Source organism: Diadema antillarum, unplaced genomic scaffold (assembly GCF_040938485.1).
Source record: "Diadema antillarum isolate AM-2024a unplaced genomic scaffold, OU_Dant_1.0 seq00000234_RagTag, whole genome shotgun sequence".
Lineage (NCBI taxonomy): Eukaryota > Metazoa > Echinodermata > Echinoidea > Diadematoida > Diadematidae > Diadema > Diadema antillarum.
This window is the reverse complement of record NW_027271283.1, coordinates 1430164-1450654: the sequence shown is the minus strand read 5'-3', so window position 1 is coordinate 1450654 and position 20491 is coordinate 1430164. Positions and strand designations below refer to the sequence as shown.

The window sequence follows — 20491 nt, the reverse complement described above, 5'->3', positions numbered from 1 at the left end:
ATTGATGGTAAATCTGATCTTATTCTTGTTTGATATCAATCACTCTTCACAGATCACTTGCTTTTGTTTAATATCACTCTAATTCCAATTCCTCCAAGGGATGGTATAGTATCGGATGAGGTGAGGATTCAGCTTTTAACTTTTTGCAAGATACTTGGAAACCACTTATGAAATGTTAAAAAGCGTACAATTCTAATCTGGATTCAAAGTTTACTTGACGACAATCGGTTTTGAAATTGCCGAGCTATCCAAAAAGGTGAAACAAAGCGATCCTAATAAAAGTTGGGTCTCACCTTTTATTAGGATCCCTTTGTTTTGGATATCTCGGCCATTTCAAAACCAATTTTCATCAAATAAAACTTTGAATTCCAAAACTGTAAGCTTACCATCCCTTTAAAAAATCTTTATCTGGTAAAGAGGTATGAAACCAAAATATGCAGCTAGCTAATACATGTACTTGTAAAGGTACAGATATGTGGGACAACTCCACACAACATCAAATGAAGTCTTAAAAGGCTTTGGCTTTTCTGCTTTAAACAGCATATCTAAATCAGCTCATACACATGTTAAGCAAAATTGACAAAAACAAATTTACCTTGCATTTCATGTTTTATTCATTTCATGTCCTCGTGTAGCATTACACCATATAATTGATATGTGACATAATATTCTTTACAAGATGCAAATAGATGTAGTCATAGCAACACAGCTGATCTGCCGAAGAAAACACATGCACACTGAATTGATTAATGGAAAACAAAAAAGCAAATATATATATATATATATATATATATGTAAACATATTTTATAACTAAAAAAAAAAAAAAAAAAAACCCTAGAAATGTTGCTGTGGCGACTGGTATGCCTCCGCCATATTGCATTATTTTCGTAAATTATCTGCAGTGCATCTTGCCAAAGCATTTCCAGGGTATGGAGAAAGTGTAATTTCAGCATAGAATAGCGTAACAGAAGTATCATTTTAACCTGACCTCTGACCCTTGACCTTTCACCTCATGACCTTTAACTACAAAGAGATCAATGTCAGGCAATACATGTATATGCACCAAGTTTCATGAAGATACCAGGTGGAGTCATTTCCAAGATAAGAAGGGAAAAAGTTACATTTTAGCATTTTCATTTGACCTTTGGCCTTTGACCTTATGACCAAGTTTTACTTGGATTACTGAAATGGTTCTTAAGTTACACTGTGAACAAAATTAATTCCGGATGAACGGAGGGATGGACGGACAACCCAAGAACATAACACTTCCGGTGCCACTTGGTGGCGAAGGCATTTAAAAAAAAAAAAGGAGTAAGAAATGAAGCAGCCTTGTGCACAAATAGTGAACCAGAACTCAAAGGGACAAATAGAAACAAGTCTGTCATTACTCATGGGGAATTACAATTCCCAGGCAGATGTCTGAAGCAACCATGCACACTGGAAGTATTATGACAAAATCCACTTTCTGTGTTGGTGAACACAGGATTGATGATGCTTTCTCGAATAATTAATAAGTACACACCTTTATGGATCATCTTCCATGAACAGGTTAACTGATTTATACTGAATACGCTGTAAATTTTGCAAATTGGGACTTGAGGGACAATTTCATGATCTAAAACAACCCTCAGGGAATAGAAAGATGCATTATGGCTTTCTATGAAAAAAAAAAAAAAGATTGTGATATCCCATATATAACGCATTTCTGTTATGCACAGCAATATTTTCAGGAGTTGCTATGTAGTATCACAAATATCAGGGAACTTGCAAAATTCATGAAAATAAAAGAATTATATATGGCGTATTCCATATGCACACTGTTCATGATGAACCAAAGTCATGCCCAGATTTGTAAGATAATGTTAACAAAGCATTCTGCTAAAATACTGTTATGCCACGATAAATACTTCTCCATCAATAATAATAATAACTGGGTTTGTCGAACATGTACATTACAACATGACAAACACATAAGAACACATTGTGTCAATGTAAACAATATGTCAACCATCTGTGGGGAAGACGACAACCAAATTTTCTTAATTTCATGTCAAATTAGATGAAATTTCATGTGTCTTGTTATTCTGTCTGATTTTACTCCATTCGTCACAGTAAAGTAGAACATGGAGTAGAATTGCACATTAAAGAATACAATGGACATTCATATCGTGTTACAATTCTGTTCAGAAGAACTCCTTATAGATGAACACACAAGACAATAAAACAATTTCTCTTGTAGAAAAAGATTTAGTTTCTGTATTTCAAACTAGGTCCTCTTTCATAGGTTCATTGTTTTATAAATAATAAATGGCTTCATAAATAACAAATGACCCACCATGATTTTGTTTGTAAAAACCTGAAGTAAAACCTGTGACCCTGCTGAAGATTGTACTGAATAGTGTCCAAGCCCGGGATTTTGAGACAAACTAACCCAGACGAGCAAATTAATTCTTTTATATGCAATCTTGAACGTGGTAGCTCATGTGGAAAAACGAAATGAAAGGAAGATGACACAGCCCACTTTGTGTGTCAAATTTCTATAGGCCTACCTTGTCCGTAACAACAGATATTCGCGTTCCTTTCGGAGATGATAATGTTCATCAAAATAAGCACGACCAATGTTGACAGATTTGCCATAAACAGAGGCAACAAGGAACTCATCTACTCTCTTGCCCAAATAATGGCCCGTGTTGCGTGGATCTTTAGATCAGACTGTGTGAAGAAAGTTACAGCTACAGATTCGGAGACAAGTCGCACAGGTTAAGGATTCAGTCTGGTGGCATTTTTTTCTTTACATGTTCATGTGTTATGTCTCCCATTGTTGCCTCAAGCTCAGAATTCCCTGGTAAGCGGATGTACTGCTTTGTAGCCATGATTCTCAAAGACCTCATCGGCAATCCTCAACACCGATGCGTCGTTGTTGTAGTCTGGTGCTGTTGAAAAAGAAAGAAGAAAGCAAAAAGATCTGATCATATGTCCACTTTACAGCTTTAATGACAGACTTTTTTGTTGACCTTCGCACTTTTCAGATTGACAATTTGCTCATGTTTATGCGATGTCGGCAATGGAAAAGAAAAGGTAGGTACATCATTTGAAAATACAAATTTAGAACAAAACGCAACATGCAGGAACATCCTGTAATGAGGTTGATAGGACAGAAAAAAAGAATTCCACAGTACGACTGCCATTAGCATATGAACAACCCCAAAATTGTTTGAATCAACTTACAGGACTCTAACACTGCATTTTGCTAACCTGTTGCAAGTATGCAAATGCAACTGCACTGCTCTCAATAAGGCATACATACAAACACAGCAAAAATGCAGAGAATGATCATTTGGCTGACTAGTGACAGATGGCCCTACTTGTCCAAAACATGGATACCTACCGAGTCGGATCTCAGTCATGGCCTGCCTGACTCGATCGTTGGCCTCATTGACGAAAGTGGTCGCAATGAGGACTTCGTGGTCACAGTTCCGGAGTCCGATGGCCTTGGAGCGAGACGCCCGTGAGAGGACAGCGGTCATGGCATAGATGTCAATCAGGATGTTGGCCACTCGCTTCAGGACCAGCTGTTCCTTGATGACGTCCTGGTTGTCAGGGAAACGGAAAGAAATGACCAGATTTGAAATGGTGAGAAAAGCATGGAACAGTTCCCTTTGCTAGTCATATTTGGTGAATGTTAAACGGCAGAAAAAACAAATGATTTTACATCTGAAGAGCCACGGGAATATATACATGTTTGATACCAACAGCAGTGGTCCTCTTTGTAAATGTTTGGGGGTGGTGCCATTTGTACAGTCATAGTAAGCTAGAATGACAGGTCATTTGGCAAGCATGTACAGAGGCCTTGATGCCACTGTGGAAATGTACTGATATATCTGATACATTGTCTTGCTGCATATTATTGATAAAAGTGATATGAAATGAAATTACACCAATAGAATATTTTTGTACTCATTATTGCTAGAAGCATCTAGACAGTCCGATTTTTTTTTCACACTATTTTGACACCACATGCCACCTTCACTTAATATTTACAGAATTTTTCAAACAAAGAGCTACTTGTGGAAATGGAAGACTCTCAACTAAATGTGGACCTCATGTACTGTATTTGAAGACAGGTTATATGCTCACACCAAAGGCCACTCCAATCCTCTAATATGTGGATCCCAGTTTAAATGCCACTTGATGTGTGTTTTGATGGTCTGAAAACACTTACTGTGCAACCAAGGACAATCAGGACCAGAGTATGGTTGTATCTTGTTTGTGTCTATTCTTAGAATGGTCTGTGTATTTGTGGCAATAAATACCTGAGTGTAAACACTCTGCAGCAACAGACACAACAGACATACATGTATATGACACACAAATGTATGTGAGACAAACACATTAACACTACACAAACACACTACTCACAACACACACACACAGATATACATGTATTCACACACTACACAAACACAAACCACACACACACAATGCTTGGGATATACATGTAAAGACCATTCCAACCAGGCACAAACTCTGCCATTACTGCAGAGTCCCATTAGTGTGCACGTACCCTGAATGCATGATGTATATCGTGGCAGGTGCGAGCCTGTCGCAATATGTGTGATATATTCTCACAGGCGTATGCGCATTGAACACCACAGTGTTAAAGGACGAATTGGTCTATTACACCCAACACCACACTCTTGACTGACCTTCTTATACTTGCTGAGGATACCCTCAATGACAGTCTGGAATGCTGAGATGCACTCGGCAAGCTTCTTGCCACTGGCCTGCAGGAGAGATGAGTGAATGGGTAATACAAGCTTTTTGGTATTAGAGTGTAAAACCCTTCATACACCCCTTCAGGCTTTTCACGAGTCTCAGACACGGATTTGCTCAGTGAATGTGCCGACTTCGAACTAATGCAGAGATTTGCAATGGGCAACAAAACTTTCCTACTGATGAGTGACAAGCAGCAAACTGCTATGTGAAGATGTACAGGTACTTATAAATGAACCAGAGCACAAACACAAAGTCTAGCAACATGATCAGGTGAATAATGTCTAATATATATAATTATTACCTATACGAGGGAGTTTTGCGAGGCAATTCCGGTTATTATTTTGCAGGGTTAAAGGTCAAGAGTTGTTATTTTGCAGGGTTAAAGGTCAGCAGTCAATATGCTTTTCGCCACGTCGCTACGTAACAGTAACAGTATGAGCAAAGAGTGCAATCTTCCGGTTTGGGGAGGTGGGAAGAGAAAGAGTGGAATCTCCCTCCTCACCTCCCTGCCTTAAACGTAAACATTCCGATCGACCACGAAAAGAAAACATTCCAGGACGTCCAGGGTGTCAGTTACACGCACCGCAGAAGAACGCTAATAAATCAACTCATACAAGGTCGACCACTTACAGCAACACTAGGCAATGACTAGTCCATTTGTGATCAGTAATCGCACAGTGACCATCAGTTTTACAACTCTCAAACTTTAAACAGAGAAGTAAAAATAAAGTGTAAGAACGTTCAGAAGTTTGAAGTTTGCCTGTTACAACTACATGCATCTTTGAAGTTGGAGTTGAATGATATACATTGATGAACAATTTTGCAATTATTCAACATGTTGATGGTCTACAGGTAGTCAAATGTGGCTTGATCTGTATCGTAATATAGTGTATAGCCGTATTTACATATTTTCTTAATTTACCTAGGGGGATAGGTAATAATTATGATATTGACTGGCCTTTCTTTTGGGAGGTACCAGATAGATATTGCCCGCACTGAAAACATATTGCCCTCGTCTTCGACTCGGGCAATATGCTTTCAGTTTGGGCAATATTTTCTGGTACCTCCCTCAGGGCCAGTCAATATTATATAAATGTACCATGATTGTTATTGGTATAGTCCTATCACTACTGAATTCTCTACACATGGGGGATGATATTACAAGAATTGAAGAAAAGGGATGTTCAATTTGTTAAACCCATGGTACATCGAGATGAACATAATTAGTACTTTCAATGGCAAGAATGAAATCTGGGCCCCATTTCACAAAAAAACATTAGGATAGCAACTCTTGCTGGAATGACAATTTCCCATTGCAACAGCCAATCAGGAAGCTGGATTCTTGTCATTACCATGGCAATTGCCATTCCAACAAGAGTTGCAATCAAATCAACTTTTTATGAAATGGGGCCTAAATGCTGGCTAAGAAGGAAAGGAGCACACACAATGAAAAATATATATTTGCTTTAATACCACAGGTCTGTTAGCCTGCGGATGTATGTATATCTGCTTTGATGACATTCATCTCTCCTGTCTACAACTTGAAAGCAACCTTAATCCATGTTCTACAATCATTCATTCCTTTTGACTGACCTGCATGGATGGATGCACTCCTCCGTCCTCGTGCTGGAGCTTCACTGAGCTCCCCTTCAGCCCAATCCTAGACAGCATCCTACCCGTCAGGGTTTTCATGGCGAATCCTGGGTTGGACACTGGGTTCTGCAGTTTCCTGCATGACATTGGAAGTAAGCGGAAAGTGTGGCAGTTGCCCTCAAAATTTTTGAAATATAATGATGATATATGTGCAATATTGGCAACTTGAGGGTTTCCCAAACTCATCATTCCAACTCATTTCCTTTCTGAATGTATGTGACAGTTGTAGAATACTAACTGCGAAGAAAAGCGTTTAGTTTTTACAGACAACATGTGGAGTTGATACCATTTTTTGTTCTCATTTTGCATGGCAGTTCAGATGCAGTTTGATGAGCATGATGCAATCCTCCCTATCGCATACAAATGTAGACATTTTGTTGCAAGCGGTCGGGTCTCTATGCTGGCCATACACTATGTGCAAATGAACGAGGTGATCATATGAACCCATGCACAACACACAGAAGTCAAGCAGGGTTGCACTGTCAGCGTTCATCTGTGCACTTCTGGCAATGTGGAGTAAATTGTGCAGCATCTAATTTTTCCCTTTTTATCATGACTACAGCATAGAGCTCATAAGTTGATATTTCTTTTCCAAACATGTAATAATTACTGAGAAAATCAACATAAATTCTACCATGTATAAAACTTTGGAGATAGAGATTGTGCTCTATGCTCTCCCTTATCTTTGTGTACCAACAAATAGAGCTAGCAATGCGTTATCAACACACCGTTGCGGAAATTACATAGTGCCACCATTGTTCATGAGTTTTTACAGTTATGTGCTAGGGAGAATTTCTATTTAAAAAAAAATGTAAAAACACAGAGAACAGAATATGTTTACCGTCAATATACACTTGTAGATAAAGGTGTATTGATGATATGCATTACAAGTGTATTTCATCAGTACGGATATATGATGTAATCTCTGAGAGGAACTCACTTCACCATGGCACCGAGTTCTTTGCCTGCATGCTGGAGACACGTGAGAGCCACGTAAAGCCGCAGGATTTCATTGGTTCCCTCGAAGATGAGGAGGATGCGGCAGTCTCGCAGGTATCGCTCGTAGGGGTAGTCCTTCATGTAGCCCAGACCGCCCAGGATTTGGAGTGCTTCACTCACACACACCCATCCTCCTTCTGAGCTGAAGATCTACAACACAGCATTCAATAAGATCATATTAGAATAATGATAAACAGTGTTTTATATAGTGCATTTCCAATATGGCACTATTAATGCGCTGTCCACAGTAAAATCGTCTCAATAACAAGCTCCAAAAGAATACAAGAATTTTCTCAGATTCTTATCATCATTATTTTTATCATTATCATTACTGTTGTTTTTATCACCATTATTGTGTATATATACTTTGATGTATATGTTTGATTACTTGCATTTGTTGGTTGACTCTCACTTTCATTTTGTTGCCTCCTCTTGGTACACCTTTTTAGGGCTTGCTGGTTCCTCATCCCCCCCTTCCCCTTGCTATTTCACTCTTTTCCTTTCTTTATCTCTCTGTTGTTCCATATCTTGTTTGATGTTGCCTCCCTATTCATCCTTTTCCTTCAGTGGTTGCCCCCTTGGTCCTCAGGGTCATTACTGACCCTTTATTCTGCCTTTTGTCTGTCCACCCTCCTGCTCTAATCCCCCTCCCTTTAACTGTTGGGCTCCTTGCCCATGACCCCCTCTTCTTTTGTTTTCTTTGTTCTGTGTCCATAGCCTGTCCCTGACTGTTCTGTTGTATGATGTCCTTATAACAATGTGATTGCTTTCCCTGCAGGTTTGTAATTTTGCCTCTGACGAAGATTCTGCTAGGATTGAAAGCTCAGGCCCCTTCTGACTCCATCTGATTCTTATTAGCTTACACATGGCACCCGAAGCACTGTAGCATCCATGGCAGTGCACAATTTACATGAAGTTAAATGGTGGGGAGAGTGTAACATTTGTAAATCAAGGAAGATAGTCAATCAAGAGAAGCAAGCATGGGGAACTATCTACTACAGATCTGGTCCTTTAAAGAAAATAGGAATAAGATCAAACAAAGAAGAAGTTGTTGATATAAACTTCATGTCCTTTGTTTCTTGTTAAGAATCACAATATCCTTGGCAAAAAAGATTTGTGGCCAAGAAAATAAAGGAGAAAAGAAACAGCACTCATATAACCTCCATATATATTTTTTTTTCTTCTTTTTTCTTTTTTCTTTGCATTTAGCAGCATATTAAAAGTTCTCTACATTGTTGCTCTTTTGAGTACTCTTAAATGAGTTTCCATAATACTCAGAGATGAAACTTGTCTTCCCAATGACTCAAGATAATGCCTCAGTATTTATGCTAATTACATGCATGGAAAAATGCTTCTTGTATAAATACTTAACATGACATTTTTTTTTACAGAGAAAGTAAAACCAAGATGTAAATGTGCGACCAACAAAATGACTGTTGTTCTTCGCTTTTGACAGAAGTTTGCAATTGACCAATGATGTATACCTTAAGATGTATAATCTTTGGGAAATTTGGTGCAGTGACGTAGCAATATATTTGTGCATATTTAAACTGAGCTTCTGGCATACCTTGACCATGGCTGCCTCCACCGAGCAGTCGGGCACACCAGGTTTGTCGAGGATGCCGGCTGTGAGGTAAGCCATGCTTTCCATGGCGTAGGCTGTCATCGTCATGCGACCAATCTTTTCCTGCACCATGCCAAAGTCCTTCAGCTTCGTCTCAAACTGCTTGCGTTGGCCAGCGTGGTCTGCCGCCATGCCTAGTGGAAAAATAACATTTTCCTGTGTGTGTAATTTTCCCAGAAAGCAAGGTGCAGAAATGACTGCCCCTTATTGTTTACAATCTATTTGTATTTCAACAAATGACAAACGTCTGTAAAATTAGTAGAACAGTTGATACATTTTTCAATCTAGCAATAACTGTGAGGCATTACAGACAACCCTGTTTTGGGCAAAAGTCACACATATCTTTGCTCCGGAGTAATTTCTGTTCAAAACTTTAAACTGATTGCACTATGACTCTTCACCACTTCATAAGCTGTACTTTCTCTAGCTGGGAAATGGTTTCACTATATCACACTTATTTCTGATAATCCTAGGCAGTTGGAAATCAGAGGTAGTAAATTCTTTACAATGAAAAGTTGCAGGTTGCATGTCTAAATGCAAAACTTACCACTCTCAGCATAGCCCTAGCAAAAGGCATTCAACATTGTATGCAAAAAGTTGATCAACAGTCATGGCAGAAGTTAATACCTATGTATATGTTAACAACAACAACAGCAGCGACTACCACGACGATGACGATGACAACGATGGTAACAACAACAAAAGGAGGAATGGTCAGAATTAAGAACATTGGATTTGTTGGTTTGATTATTCATTTTTACCTATCAGTTTCTTCAGCATGCCTGCCCCAGAGCTGCCCATGCTGAATCGTCCACTGTTGAGAATGTTCATGGCTACCTTGAAGCCACCGCCCACTTCACCGATGATGTTTTCAACGGGGACTGGGGTGTCCTCAAAGTGCACCTCACATGCTGAAAACACAACCAGGAAAGCAAATTATCAGAGCAGGAAGAGCATGAATCTAAAATATAAATCATGTTGGTCGAGATTTTGCCAACGGACTGTTGTGTCAATATGCTAATAATGTCATTTGCTGAAATCATACAGCAAAGTTACTGTTACCTCCCTAGTTAATACCACTCACTGCTAATGCTGTTACAAATTATAACTTCTTCTATTTACTTCTACCATTGCACTATCATCACTCCACCAAACGTTACTACTTCTACAAAATAATACTTATCCTACTCCTACAACAAAAACTACTATTACATCTTCAACTACTGATAATGATACCTCTACGATTACCATTACTGCTACCACTATTAATACTTATTAATATTACTACTATTACTGAATCAGCTACTACTGCTGCTACTACTACAATTGTTGCCCATTACTCAGTTACCACTACTACTAGTACTACTACAACTTCTACCACTACTTGTACCTATAAAAGACTACTAACACTGCTGCCCTAGCTTTTCACAATTAACACTACTACTACTACTACATATAGCTGTATTACTAGTCTATTACTGTAATGACAACTGCTAAAACTACTACAACCACCACTTAGACCACTACAAAGCAGTACTCACTGTTGGACCCCCTGATTCCAAGTTTGTCTTCTGGTTTGCCGCTGCTGACTCCTCCGTAGTTCCTCTCAACGAAAAATGCTGTGATCTTATCTTGCACATTACCCTATAGCAAAAGAACACAACACGAGAGATCTCATTTTGGCAGAAGATAAATTCAGACTTCAAGCTAACACATCAAAATGTTCAGTGACTCTGCACAAAATTAGTAATTTACTCAGGCTTTTTTTCCATTCTAAAATGCATTGCCAATCTAAAAATCAGTTATAAATTCAGCACTTGAATATTTGAAAATTGTGTAACTGCAACAAACAATTGTATTATATGTGAACAATATAGAGCTCAAATGAGAGATAATTTTCTACTTTACTTCATGAAACGGTAACAAAAATACTTACATATTATAATGAAAGCACAGAACAAAGAAAGCCAAACAATGGAAATGCAGTTTGCAGGCTGGATGGGTGAAAAGATGTGTAATACCAACATTATTATCAAGTTTTAGAGATACATGAAAGCTGAAAATGTATACTTTATTGTTGTAAAGCGTTGCCTAGCTATAATTTGTATGGTCTATTCATGCAAAGGTTTTACTACATTTTGTACACACCATATACATAGAAGTTATACATGAATGATTTAATCAGGTAAAGGGTTGCTTTATACCTGTTCATCAACCACATCTGTTCTGGCAAAGACAGTGAAGACATCCGCAATACCACCATTGGATATCCAAATCTAGAATCATTCAAACAAACATAATATAGAAGAAATGTGAATGAATAAACATCTCTCTGAAGGCAGCTGAGACAAGAAATCAGTCCAAAACTCTACCCTGAGATTTCATCACTGCTGAATCAATGTCCAAGTACAAAAATTAAGTGTCGACAATGTTGTTAATGTCAGATATTACTGCATGGTATGATGTACATTTATGCATTCACACCTCTGAATCATTATACCTTAAATGTACTGTTACTCACAATTTCATATTAAGAAGTGTTTTCCTTTTGGGTGATGTTCATATCCCCAGGTAATCAATTCAGTTATGACAGTAAATCACATGGCAGTAACAAGTTAATTTCTGATTCCCCATGATGCACTTGATATGAACTGATGGTTTGTTTACTATCAGCACATTATGCACACAAAAATAACAAAGCGACCAAGATATTGCATTGCTTGGCATTACATCAATTACCTGTTTTACTCAAACCCATTTCACGAATCTGAAACTTCTCATTTCAAAGACACACAAATAATCACTTACAGACAGGAAAATGCAAATTCAATTTAATGGTCTAAAAAGCTTTACACTCAAAAGATATACTGTATATCAACCAAATGCTGTAAGGTCACTGAAACGGGTAACCAGGATGACACTTGCTGGTCTCCCTGTATTGGAAGAACCATGGTGAAAATTCACTGTGTACAATATAGATAGCTAATACATCACAAACAGGAAATAGGAGTGAAGAATATCACCTTGCTGCCATTGAGGAGGTAATGCTTTCCATCAGGGCTGAGCGTCGCCTTGGTGCGAATCGATGCAGCATCACTTCCACTGTCATAGAGAAATTATTAAAAAATCTTCATCAACTTGTTTGACAAATGACATTTACCGCCCAGCTCAAACCCCCCCCCCCCAAAAAAAAAAGTAGGCAAAATATAGATTTCGACCTTAAGTTTATACATAGTTTGAAAGAATAAGCTATGAGATTTAAAATGCTTTATAACTTGTTAAAATTGGACCATCCTAACCCATTCAACAAGTGATTGAAATAACACAGAGTTAAGAAGTGCAGCTTCATAGAAAGGGAGAAAAGAGGATTTCAGGATTAAGGGTCACCCAAGCATGCAGTGCAGAAGTACCAACAAAACATGTTTTACTTCTCAGTGAAAGCAGCACCTGTCCTAGAAACTAATAATAACTGAAAATATCTCGATTTCAATTTTATTTTGAACCACTAAAATATTGACACCAGGTAGAGAAAAGATTACTCTCCCAGTCCCAGGTAAGACAAACAGAGAAAATTAAGAGTTCGTCAACCCAAATAACATATTTTGGTCTATTACAGAGAATCCTACAATGTAATCTGCAAGTTTTTGTGGGTTTAGACTTATAAGGAACAACGGTATTAATCATCAATTGGAACGAAACCACCGAGTCTGATTTGAAAGGCATGGTTCCCTTAAGCCACCTGTAAAAACTTCCCACATTCTCACACAAAAGCAATGACTGACAAAGAGAGCAGTAAGGCAAATCCCCACTTCAAAACCATCTTGACAAAAGAGGTTGGTTTACTATAAGTTTTCAATTGATGGCATTTTTTTTTCCTTTGGTAAAATAGGTAGAATAGGGACAAGAGGAACAGTTACCATGTACACACAAGCAAACACAAACACATACACATATACACGCACACACACACACACACACACACCCAACACTCACACACACGGAAACAGAGATATACAGACAGGCAGACATACAGACACGCAAACTCTTACCTGGAAGGCTCTGTGAGGCAGAATGCTGCTACCAGCTCCCCTGTAGCCAGCCTTGGCAAATACTTTGCTTTCTGCTCTTCAGTGCCAGCAATCAGAAGGCCCTAATAAAAAACACAATAATTTCATTAAGTGTCAACCCAAGTATGCAATACTCCATACTTCAATGACACCTTATGATAATCATACCATTTTCCAGGCACCATTTTTGCAGCTGTGTGCAGTGTCAGTTTCATAAGCTTTCCACCCACAACAGGAATGTTCTTCTTGCTATCCAACATCTGACATAAATATGATATCACAATCACGTTATTATACATTGTATTCTGGTATGACAGATCCTATACCACCCACTGTTTATTAACCATATGCACATTATTTCTTTGGGTACATAACCCTATATCTCTCTTCTAAAAAGTGCATTTAATTCTCAAATCAAGTGTGTCAGAGAGATGACATACAAACACGGAACTCCTCTCTGTTACTTTTCTTTTGAAATCACAGTTCAAGTTCAGTTCTTTTAATTAATTTCCATTCAGGATCCTAGTCCTTTTTACAGGTGCATGCAGACTTGATCATATAGCATCAGAATAAATTTACCTTAAATCCAATAGATTGATGAGCAGCTAGTGTCACGGCTACTGCACCATCAAGAGCCGTTATTTCTGCTAATCTAGCAAACTCAGTGTTGGACAAGCCCAAGCCACCTACAAGATTAGGAAATGAAGATAAAAAATAGAAAGCAAAATTACCAAATTATATTTCACATTCAAAAGAAAACACACACACAGAGGAAGAGCTCTTAACAAGAAAAAAATCTAATAAATCATATAATTTATGCTTTAATTCAAAGATAGAAGCTCAAATTGTGCTCAGAGTTCATGCGTGACTGATCCTGAAGTTTCACCTTTTGTTGCTCAGTGATTTTTTTTCCCCTCCCATTATTCATTGCCTGTTAAATTCCCTACCAACTGAATTGAAATTAGCATTATATACTAATTTCCTACCAACTGAAATGAGTATTACAGGTCCTACCAGTTATTAGCTGCAGTTACAGATTGTGACAGACTCAGTGCAAGATCTTCAACTTTTGACCATGTACAAATTTGTCAAGAACATCCACTCACATACGTACAGTCATGGGCAAGTCCAAGATAACACGCGCGTTACGTACGGGACATTCAGAGACTTTTATGACCTGAAAAATAGTGTTAATGGCCTTTGATCATATTGAACTTTATCATGGTGATTGATATCAAGGAGAAGTATAATCATTTAAAAAATTGAGAAGAATGACCTTGACAATTATATTCTAGAAAAGAAAATATGTGCCGTTACATATGGGACCAGAAAAATTTTGTTTTTTGGAACATTTTTTTCAACCTCAAAACTCTCTGAAAGTGTTTCATTCTACAACTTGTAACTCACTGTGATGAAAGTCACAACACTCAAGATTATCACAGGTAAGTTTCATGTCATTAGGCAAAAAGCTCTAATTACAGGTTCTAATTACAGACAGACCTGACGTGTTATGTATGGGACAGTTACGTATGGGACACTTTGTCCCCCATTCATTTAGTGTGTGGAAAACCATGTTTATGGGTATTTCGCATAATTATTGAAGTAAAATCAGTTGAAACTACTCAAATACTGATCCAGATTGTCAAGAAAACAATATTCCCCAAATATTCACCATCATAGTCATATTCAATCATATTTTTATATTTTTATGACCAACCTAAGTATGCATGCCCTTTGTCCCCCATTCGTTTAGTGTGTGGAGAACCATGTTTACGGGTATTTTGCAAAACAATTTTGCAAAATACCCATAAACAAATTTTTGCATAATTATTGAGGTGGAATCAGTTGAAATTACTCAAATACTGATCCAGATTGTCAAGTGAACAATATCCCCCAAATATTTACCATCATAATCATATTCTATATTTTTTATGACCAACCTGAGTATGTATGCCCTAGTTTTATCAGGATAGTTACTTCTAAAAAATTGAATAGTTTAACGTGTGTACTTCCATTGATGAAGGGCAGTTTGCCATTTAGTTTCAATAAAAAACAACTTGACACAAGAAATTTCTGTATTAATTTTAATAGATAAGCAATACCTGATGCGTGGACTTCCAGTCGTATGTATGATGTCTGTCTAGCATCAGGTCATTGATTTGAGTCACACCTCAGTATGTACAATGTATATGCATGAATTTTGTTGTGGCTACTATTGATAACTGAATAAGGACAATTTGTGTATCACTTGCAATAAAAAAAGAATCATTTTACTTACTCTAACCGTTTCAAATTGGATCTCCATCAAATTAACTTTGAATTCCTCTAGTCTTAGAATTGTATGCTCTTTAGTAATTCATATTATTGGTTTCCAGTCATCTCATAAAATGTTGAAAACCGAATCCCCATTTCTACAAAAACTATACCATCCCTTTAATGCTTATTTTCATAAGTGTATTTTGCCATCTTCCCATCCCCCTTTCTGAAAATTGTTCAGTCAAGTACATGTATTGTTTCAAGTGTCTGTAACTTTAAAAAAAACTACAAACTTGGGATGCTTTCTTCAGGATGATTGACCATTTGTGTACTGAGAGACCTTCCCAGCTAGCTACATGCATTTACATGCAATATATATGAGGATGTCCCATACGTAACATTATTTCAATGCCTAATAAAAAATATTTCTTTTACTGTTTTTTCTTTTTTCTATGGTATTTAATTTCTCTAAACAATAAATTAGAACTTTCCAAAAGGGCATTCAAATAACCTGAGCAATTTCAGAAAAAACCTAAAGATATGACCTCATTTTGTTACGTATGGGACATCTCATGATAGGACACGAGCTAATTTGCATAATCATTTGCATAATCCCTAAATCTTCATACCAAGTTAAACTATTTGATGAACTTCTTATGTCCACATATTAATCAAATATCATTTGCTTTCCTTTGAATAAATATGAATTTTTATAAATGTCCCATACGTAACGCTGTGTTTTACATTTATGCCAATGAAGCCCTTGAAATTTGCATAAATTTACATAATATCATTATTTCCTCCATGGAAATCAAAACTAGACTCATAAGCTTCAAAATAATACCAAATATGTCAATATTGAGCAAAGATGAAATTTTGCCTTCTGAGGGGACCTTACATAATGTATCTTGGACTTGCCCTCATCCAAAATGTTGCAATTTATGATAAAGTCATCCAAGGGATTTCTGGGTTTTTTTGTTGTTAACCTTTTGTGTGCTTTGAGTGCCAATTGGCACACAAAACCCCACAGCACTGTACACCCTGTCCAAAGCCCCTAGCACATATAAGGTTAACGAAGGACACAAGTTATCAAAGGCAAGTAAGACTGAAAGACGCTAAAACACTCACACATAATATAATTGCTTCCAGTGTACTTTGGGAAAAGAGACACAAAAAGTGAGACAGAACAATTAACTTCTTACCATACTGTTCCGGCACCTGCTGGCCAAAGAGACCCAACTCTTTCAGTCCCTGCAAAGTCTTCTCATCAATCTTGGCATTGACGTCAATAGTCTTGGAATCCACTGGAAGACAATTATACAAAGTTTCAGGAAATTCAGCAAAAATGATCCAGTCATCATTATTATATTCACAACTTCTCATAGGTTAAATTGCATCTGGGATTTAATAAATCATTTCCTCTAGATTAGCTTTATCAAAGACAATAATTCAAGTACAATCATATTTCAATGATCATATAAAAATGCTTATTTTCCGCTAAAAACAACAACAAAACTACCCGGTACCTTCCCTTGTTAGGCAAAAATATGCTTTTGATTTATTTACTTTTAATAGGAGGATCTTAACAATAAAGCTATAATGACTGTCTCACATCAAACAAACTACACAAAAATTGCATGGAAACTAGATATCCTGCCAGATAATAATTTTCAGAAGTAGGGAATCGGGCTTGAAGTAAAATCGTCTTAACTTCATTGCAACCATGCATATATAAATATTTTTCACTGTCATAAAACAAATATACTGACAGGATAAAAGAGTGAAACAAACCTTCTTCTGTGAAGAACTTTTCAATGGGATCACACATTTGGTTGAGATTCTCAAACTGCTCCACTGAAATTTCTGGGAAAGGGAAGGCATCATCCTTTGATATAAGAAGAAAAATGAATAAATTGCAATGTATAATAGTAATGATGATGAAGACATTTCCAGGTACACTAGATGAAAGTGGTATGATTGTAATTTTTTTATCCCCCTAGTTATTACAGAATTTGAGAATATCAAGAAGACATGATTGTGCAACATATTTGACAATCATGAGTTTAAGGTCAATTGAACATGTTGACAAAGATCTGTTCTTCACTAAAAATCAAGGATACATTGATTTTTCTCTGAACATAGTGTTCATTATGAACAATACAGAATCAACTGCTTTAAAGACCCTGTAGCACGGAGATGTTACATGCATGAAGTTGGAAGGCTGGCCTGGCTTGGATTTCTTTTTATTGCAATAATCCCCTGAAAAAATTGTGTACAGCTTTGCCACTGATCTCTACGCATACAGATACACAGCCCAAAAACCTCAATTGGAGTCGACTGTTACTGTTGTGAGCATATTATGCTTTAATGAATATTTGCACATTATTCATACTGACGGGTGCTATTCACACATGGTTTTCTAATTTGTAATGTACCCTGTTGTGCAGCTAATGAAGATTGATTAAATCTGACCAGCCATGTTTTCTCATACTACTGGATCTGAAATTAATCACCATGGGACATTAAATCAGATGATTCAAAATTAAGACTACAAAGACATCCTGTCAAACCCAAATAAAATTACAAATGTAAAGCAGATAAGAAATTTAGTTTTCTACACAACATTGGACATGTTGTATAGTTATAAACTTTAATAAACATAGTCACTTAATAAAATTAACAACCTAGAAATACATGATAGTAATCTCTTAGAAAAACAAATCGGTTGGACTTTATCTGATATCTAATTAGAGAGGGCAAAGTGTATTGATAAATATCATCTGCCTTTTTGATGATATCCAAATCTGGCAATATAGTTCAAGCTGATTATCACGAACTTACAAATATGTTCTACAGACTCCAATGAGTAGGTGTGTATGTGGCTGGTGATGGAATTGAGATGTACTGAAGAGGCATATTAGGAATTTCTAAATATCATTCATAAGTGTTTTCAACAAAGTAATATACAGAGTACAATTGTATATTCCCTCCCTGCATTATGAGTGAAAAAGGAAGACCAGTTCAAGACATCATTCATCTATTCTGAACTGTTGTTTGTTAATAAAATACTTCAAACTTCAAAATACTTCTCAGAAGTGTTCATTGCATGATATACATGAAGGTGACTGATCAACTCAAAACCAACAAAAAAGCAGGCCAAAATTTATTTACACTTTTGTACATATACTGTTGTCTGTAGTTTAGGGGAGTTCAGTTAAAAAGAGTTTTACAGAGTTGTGCTATGATACAGTGTGTGACTTGTAAAAATTGGACCATCCTCACCCATTCAAAAAAGAATTGAAATAAGAGAGAGCTAGGGTTGTAGTTTCGTAGAGAAGGGAGAAGAGAGGATTCATAGGTTTTGGGTCACTCGGGCAATCTGTGCAGAAGTATCAATGAAAATGTGTTCTATTTCACACTCAGTGAAAGCAGCACCTGTCAAAAACAAAACTGCCAATAGCTCAACTTAGGTTTTGTTGTAAGCCACCAAATTTTGGATTTAAGACACACAATAACATAATAACAGCCAAATAACATATTTCGGCCCATTACAGAATCCTTAAAAACTTTTTGTGAGTTTTGAGCTGAATGGTCAATACATGTATGGCAATTCATATTCATATAATGTAATTACATGTTACCACAAATGCCAAGTGACAGAATCGCTACAGTCATAATTGTACTCTGGAAAGATACAAACTTGGTTGATTGCCAACATATCAATTTCATTGTGAAGCCTAACAGAAAATAATATGATTAAAATACACATTTATTTTTCCCTCGTATCTCTTTGACAAAATATGGGGTATCACAGCACATCAATCATAATCAACAGGTTGCTTTTTTCAAGTTGAAACTTGAATTCTCATGCAAGTGTCTAATTTGTACTGTGTAAAAAATTTTCAGTGCACAGTTTACTTATACCAGCATAAATTTTCTTTTCATTTTGACAAACTACTGTACAAAAGCAATTAGCCCCTGGACCAGGCACCGTGCGCAACAAGGAGTCTGTACAACAAGAAGGCTGTGAATAGTTAAAAAGCAATGTACGCTACGTACTTTGATCACCTATTTTTTCCTGAATTAATTCACATGAAACGGTAAAATGAAGTTTATTGCAGCTTGCCAGGCTTCCCTATAACTTTCCTGACACAAAAAGGGATCTGGGGAAACATTAATACCAATAATAGCATCCACCACTGGCAAAAAAAAAAGGGACAAACAAACAAACAAATAAACAAAACAAAATAAAAGCAAAAGCAAAAAAAAAAAAACCTCAAAAAAACAACAACAATCAAACAAACACCCCCCCCCAAAAAAAAAGAAAAACAATTGCAAATTCTTATTATCAATGACAATCATCAATATTATCAATTCTGACAAAAATGGTGCTAAACTCGTACTACAAGAAAAAAAAACCCTACAAAACGAAGCAATTGCTACACGCCAAGAAAGTAATAGTAGGCCTAAAGCAAGAAATTACAAATGCTTGTACAATGTAGGACCTACAAAGGAAAACAACGTTGTAAATATTAAGTTTGATGACAAGATATCCCGTACCTCAAGATGACCTTCACAAGACCCCCACATTATGCAATGCCAACGATACCGCACTGCAACATCATTATCAAGTTTGTTGCATGTTGGTAGCGCGTAGCTGAGTTGTGGGATTGCTGCTGTATAAACAAATGACAACAAAAGAAAAACAATCTCCATTAATATTAACCTTGTTGAACTTCCCAAGGCACAAGTTCTTCGCGAAACCAACTGACGGTGCCGCTTGTTCCTGCTGCGCAGAAGCTGCGGTAGTAGTTAGCCATCGCACTCCAGCTCCCGCCGGGGAAGTTTCCCGACCACGGAGAGGTCTCGATGACCAGGTCTGTGAGCCGATGTCTTTGCCCTTTTTGCCATTTTGCCAGCAACCAACAGACCTGACAACATCAGTTTGCAGTCCAGAAACTGTTCTTACTCGAATTAATGCACGAATGTTTTGAATATTTCGAATGCTGGGACTAAACATGGTGGAAACCGGATGATTTAATTCCTATGTCGAATGTTGGGCTTGGTTCCTTCTCCGCTCCGTAATCCTACAGTGTAGCTCCAACATGCACGTAC

General features: G+C 37.1%; 1 protein-coding gene across 1 annotated transcript; it reads right to left on the bottom strand.

The window, feature by feature from the left end:
- Window positions 1-845: 845 nt before the first annotated feature.
- On the bottom strand, window positions 846-20447 carry LOC139729325 (complex I assembly factor ACAD9, mitochondrial-like). Its single transcript, XM_071640251.1, has 15 exons — window positions 20103-20447; window positions 17168-17261; window positions 16579-16680; window positions 13700-13806; window positions 13103-13203; window positions 12077-12155; window positions 11258-11329; window positions 10595-10697; window positions 9815-9964; window positions 8997-9187; window positions 7371-7579; window positions 6371-6506; window positions 4708-4785; window positions 3390-3591; window positions 846-2934 (listed from the first exon to the last, which is right to left on the bottom strand). The coding sequence occupies exons 1-15, from the start codon at window positions 20394-20396 to the stop codon at window positions 2834-2836; spliced, it is 2019 nt and encodes a 672-aa protein (XP_071496352.1). The 5' UTR covers window positions 20397-20447; the 3' UTR covers window positions 846-2833.
- Window positions 20448-20491: the final 44 nt, after the last annotated feature.

Bases quoted from the DNA above. Each gene is read 5' to 3' on its own strand.
- LOC139729325 (XM_071640251.1), bottom strand. From the start codon at position 20,396: ATGTTTAGTCCCAGCATTCGAAATATTCAAAACATTCGTGCATTAATT. The intron at 17,262-20,102 runs GTTAATATTAAT...CTTATATCAAAG, and splicing joins GCCTTGGGAAGTTCAACAAG to GATGATGCCTTCCCTTTCCC. The intron at 13,807-16,578 runs GTAAGAAGTTAA...CTAATCTTGTAG, and splicing joins GCAGGTGCCGGAACAGTATG to GTGGCTTGGGCTTGTCCAAC.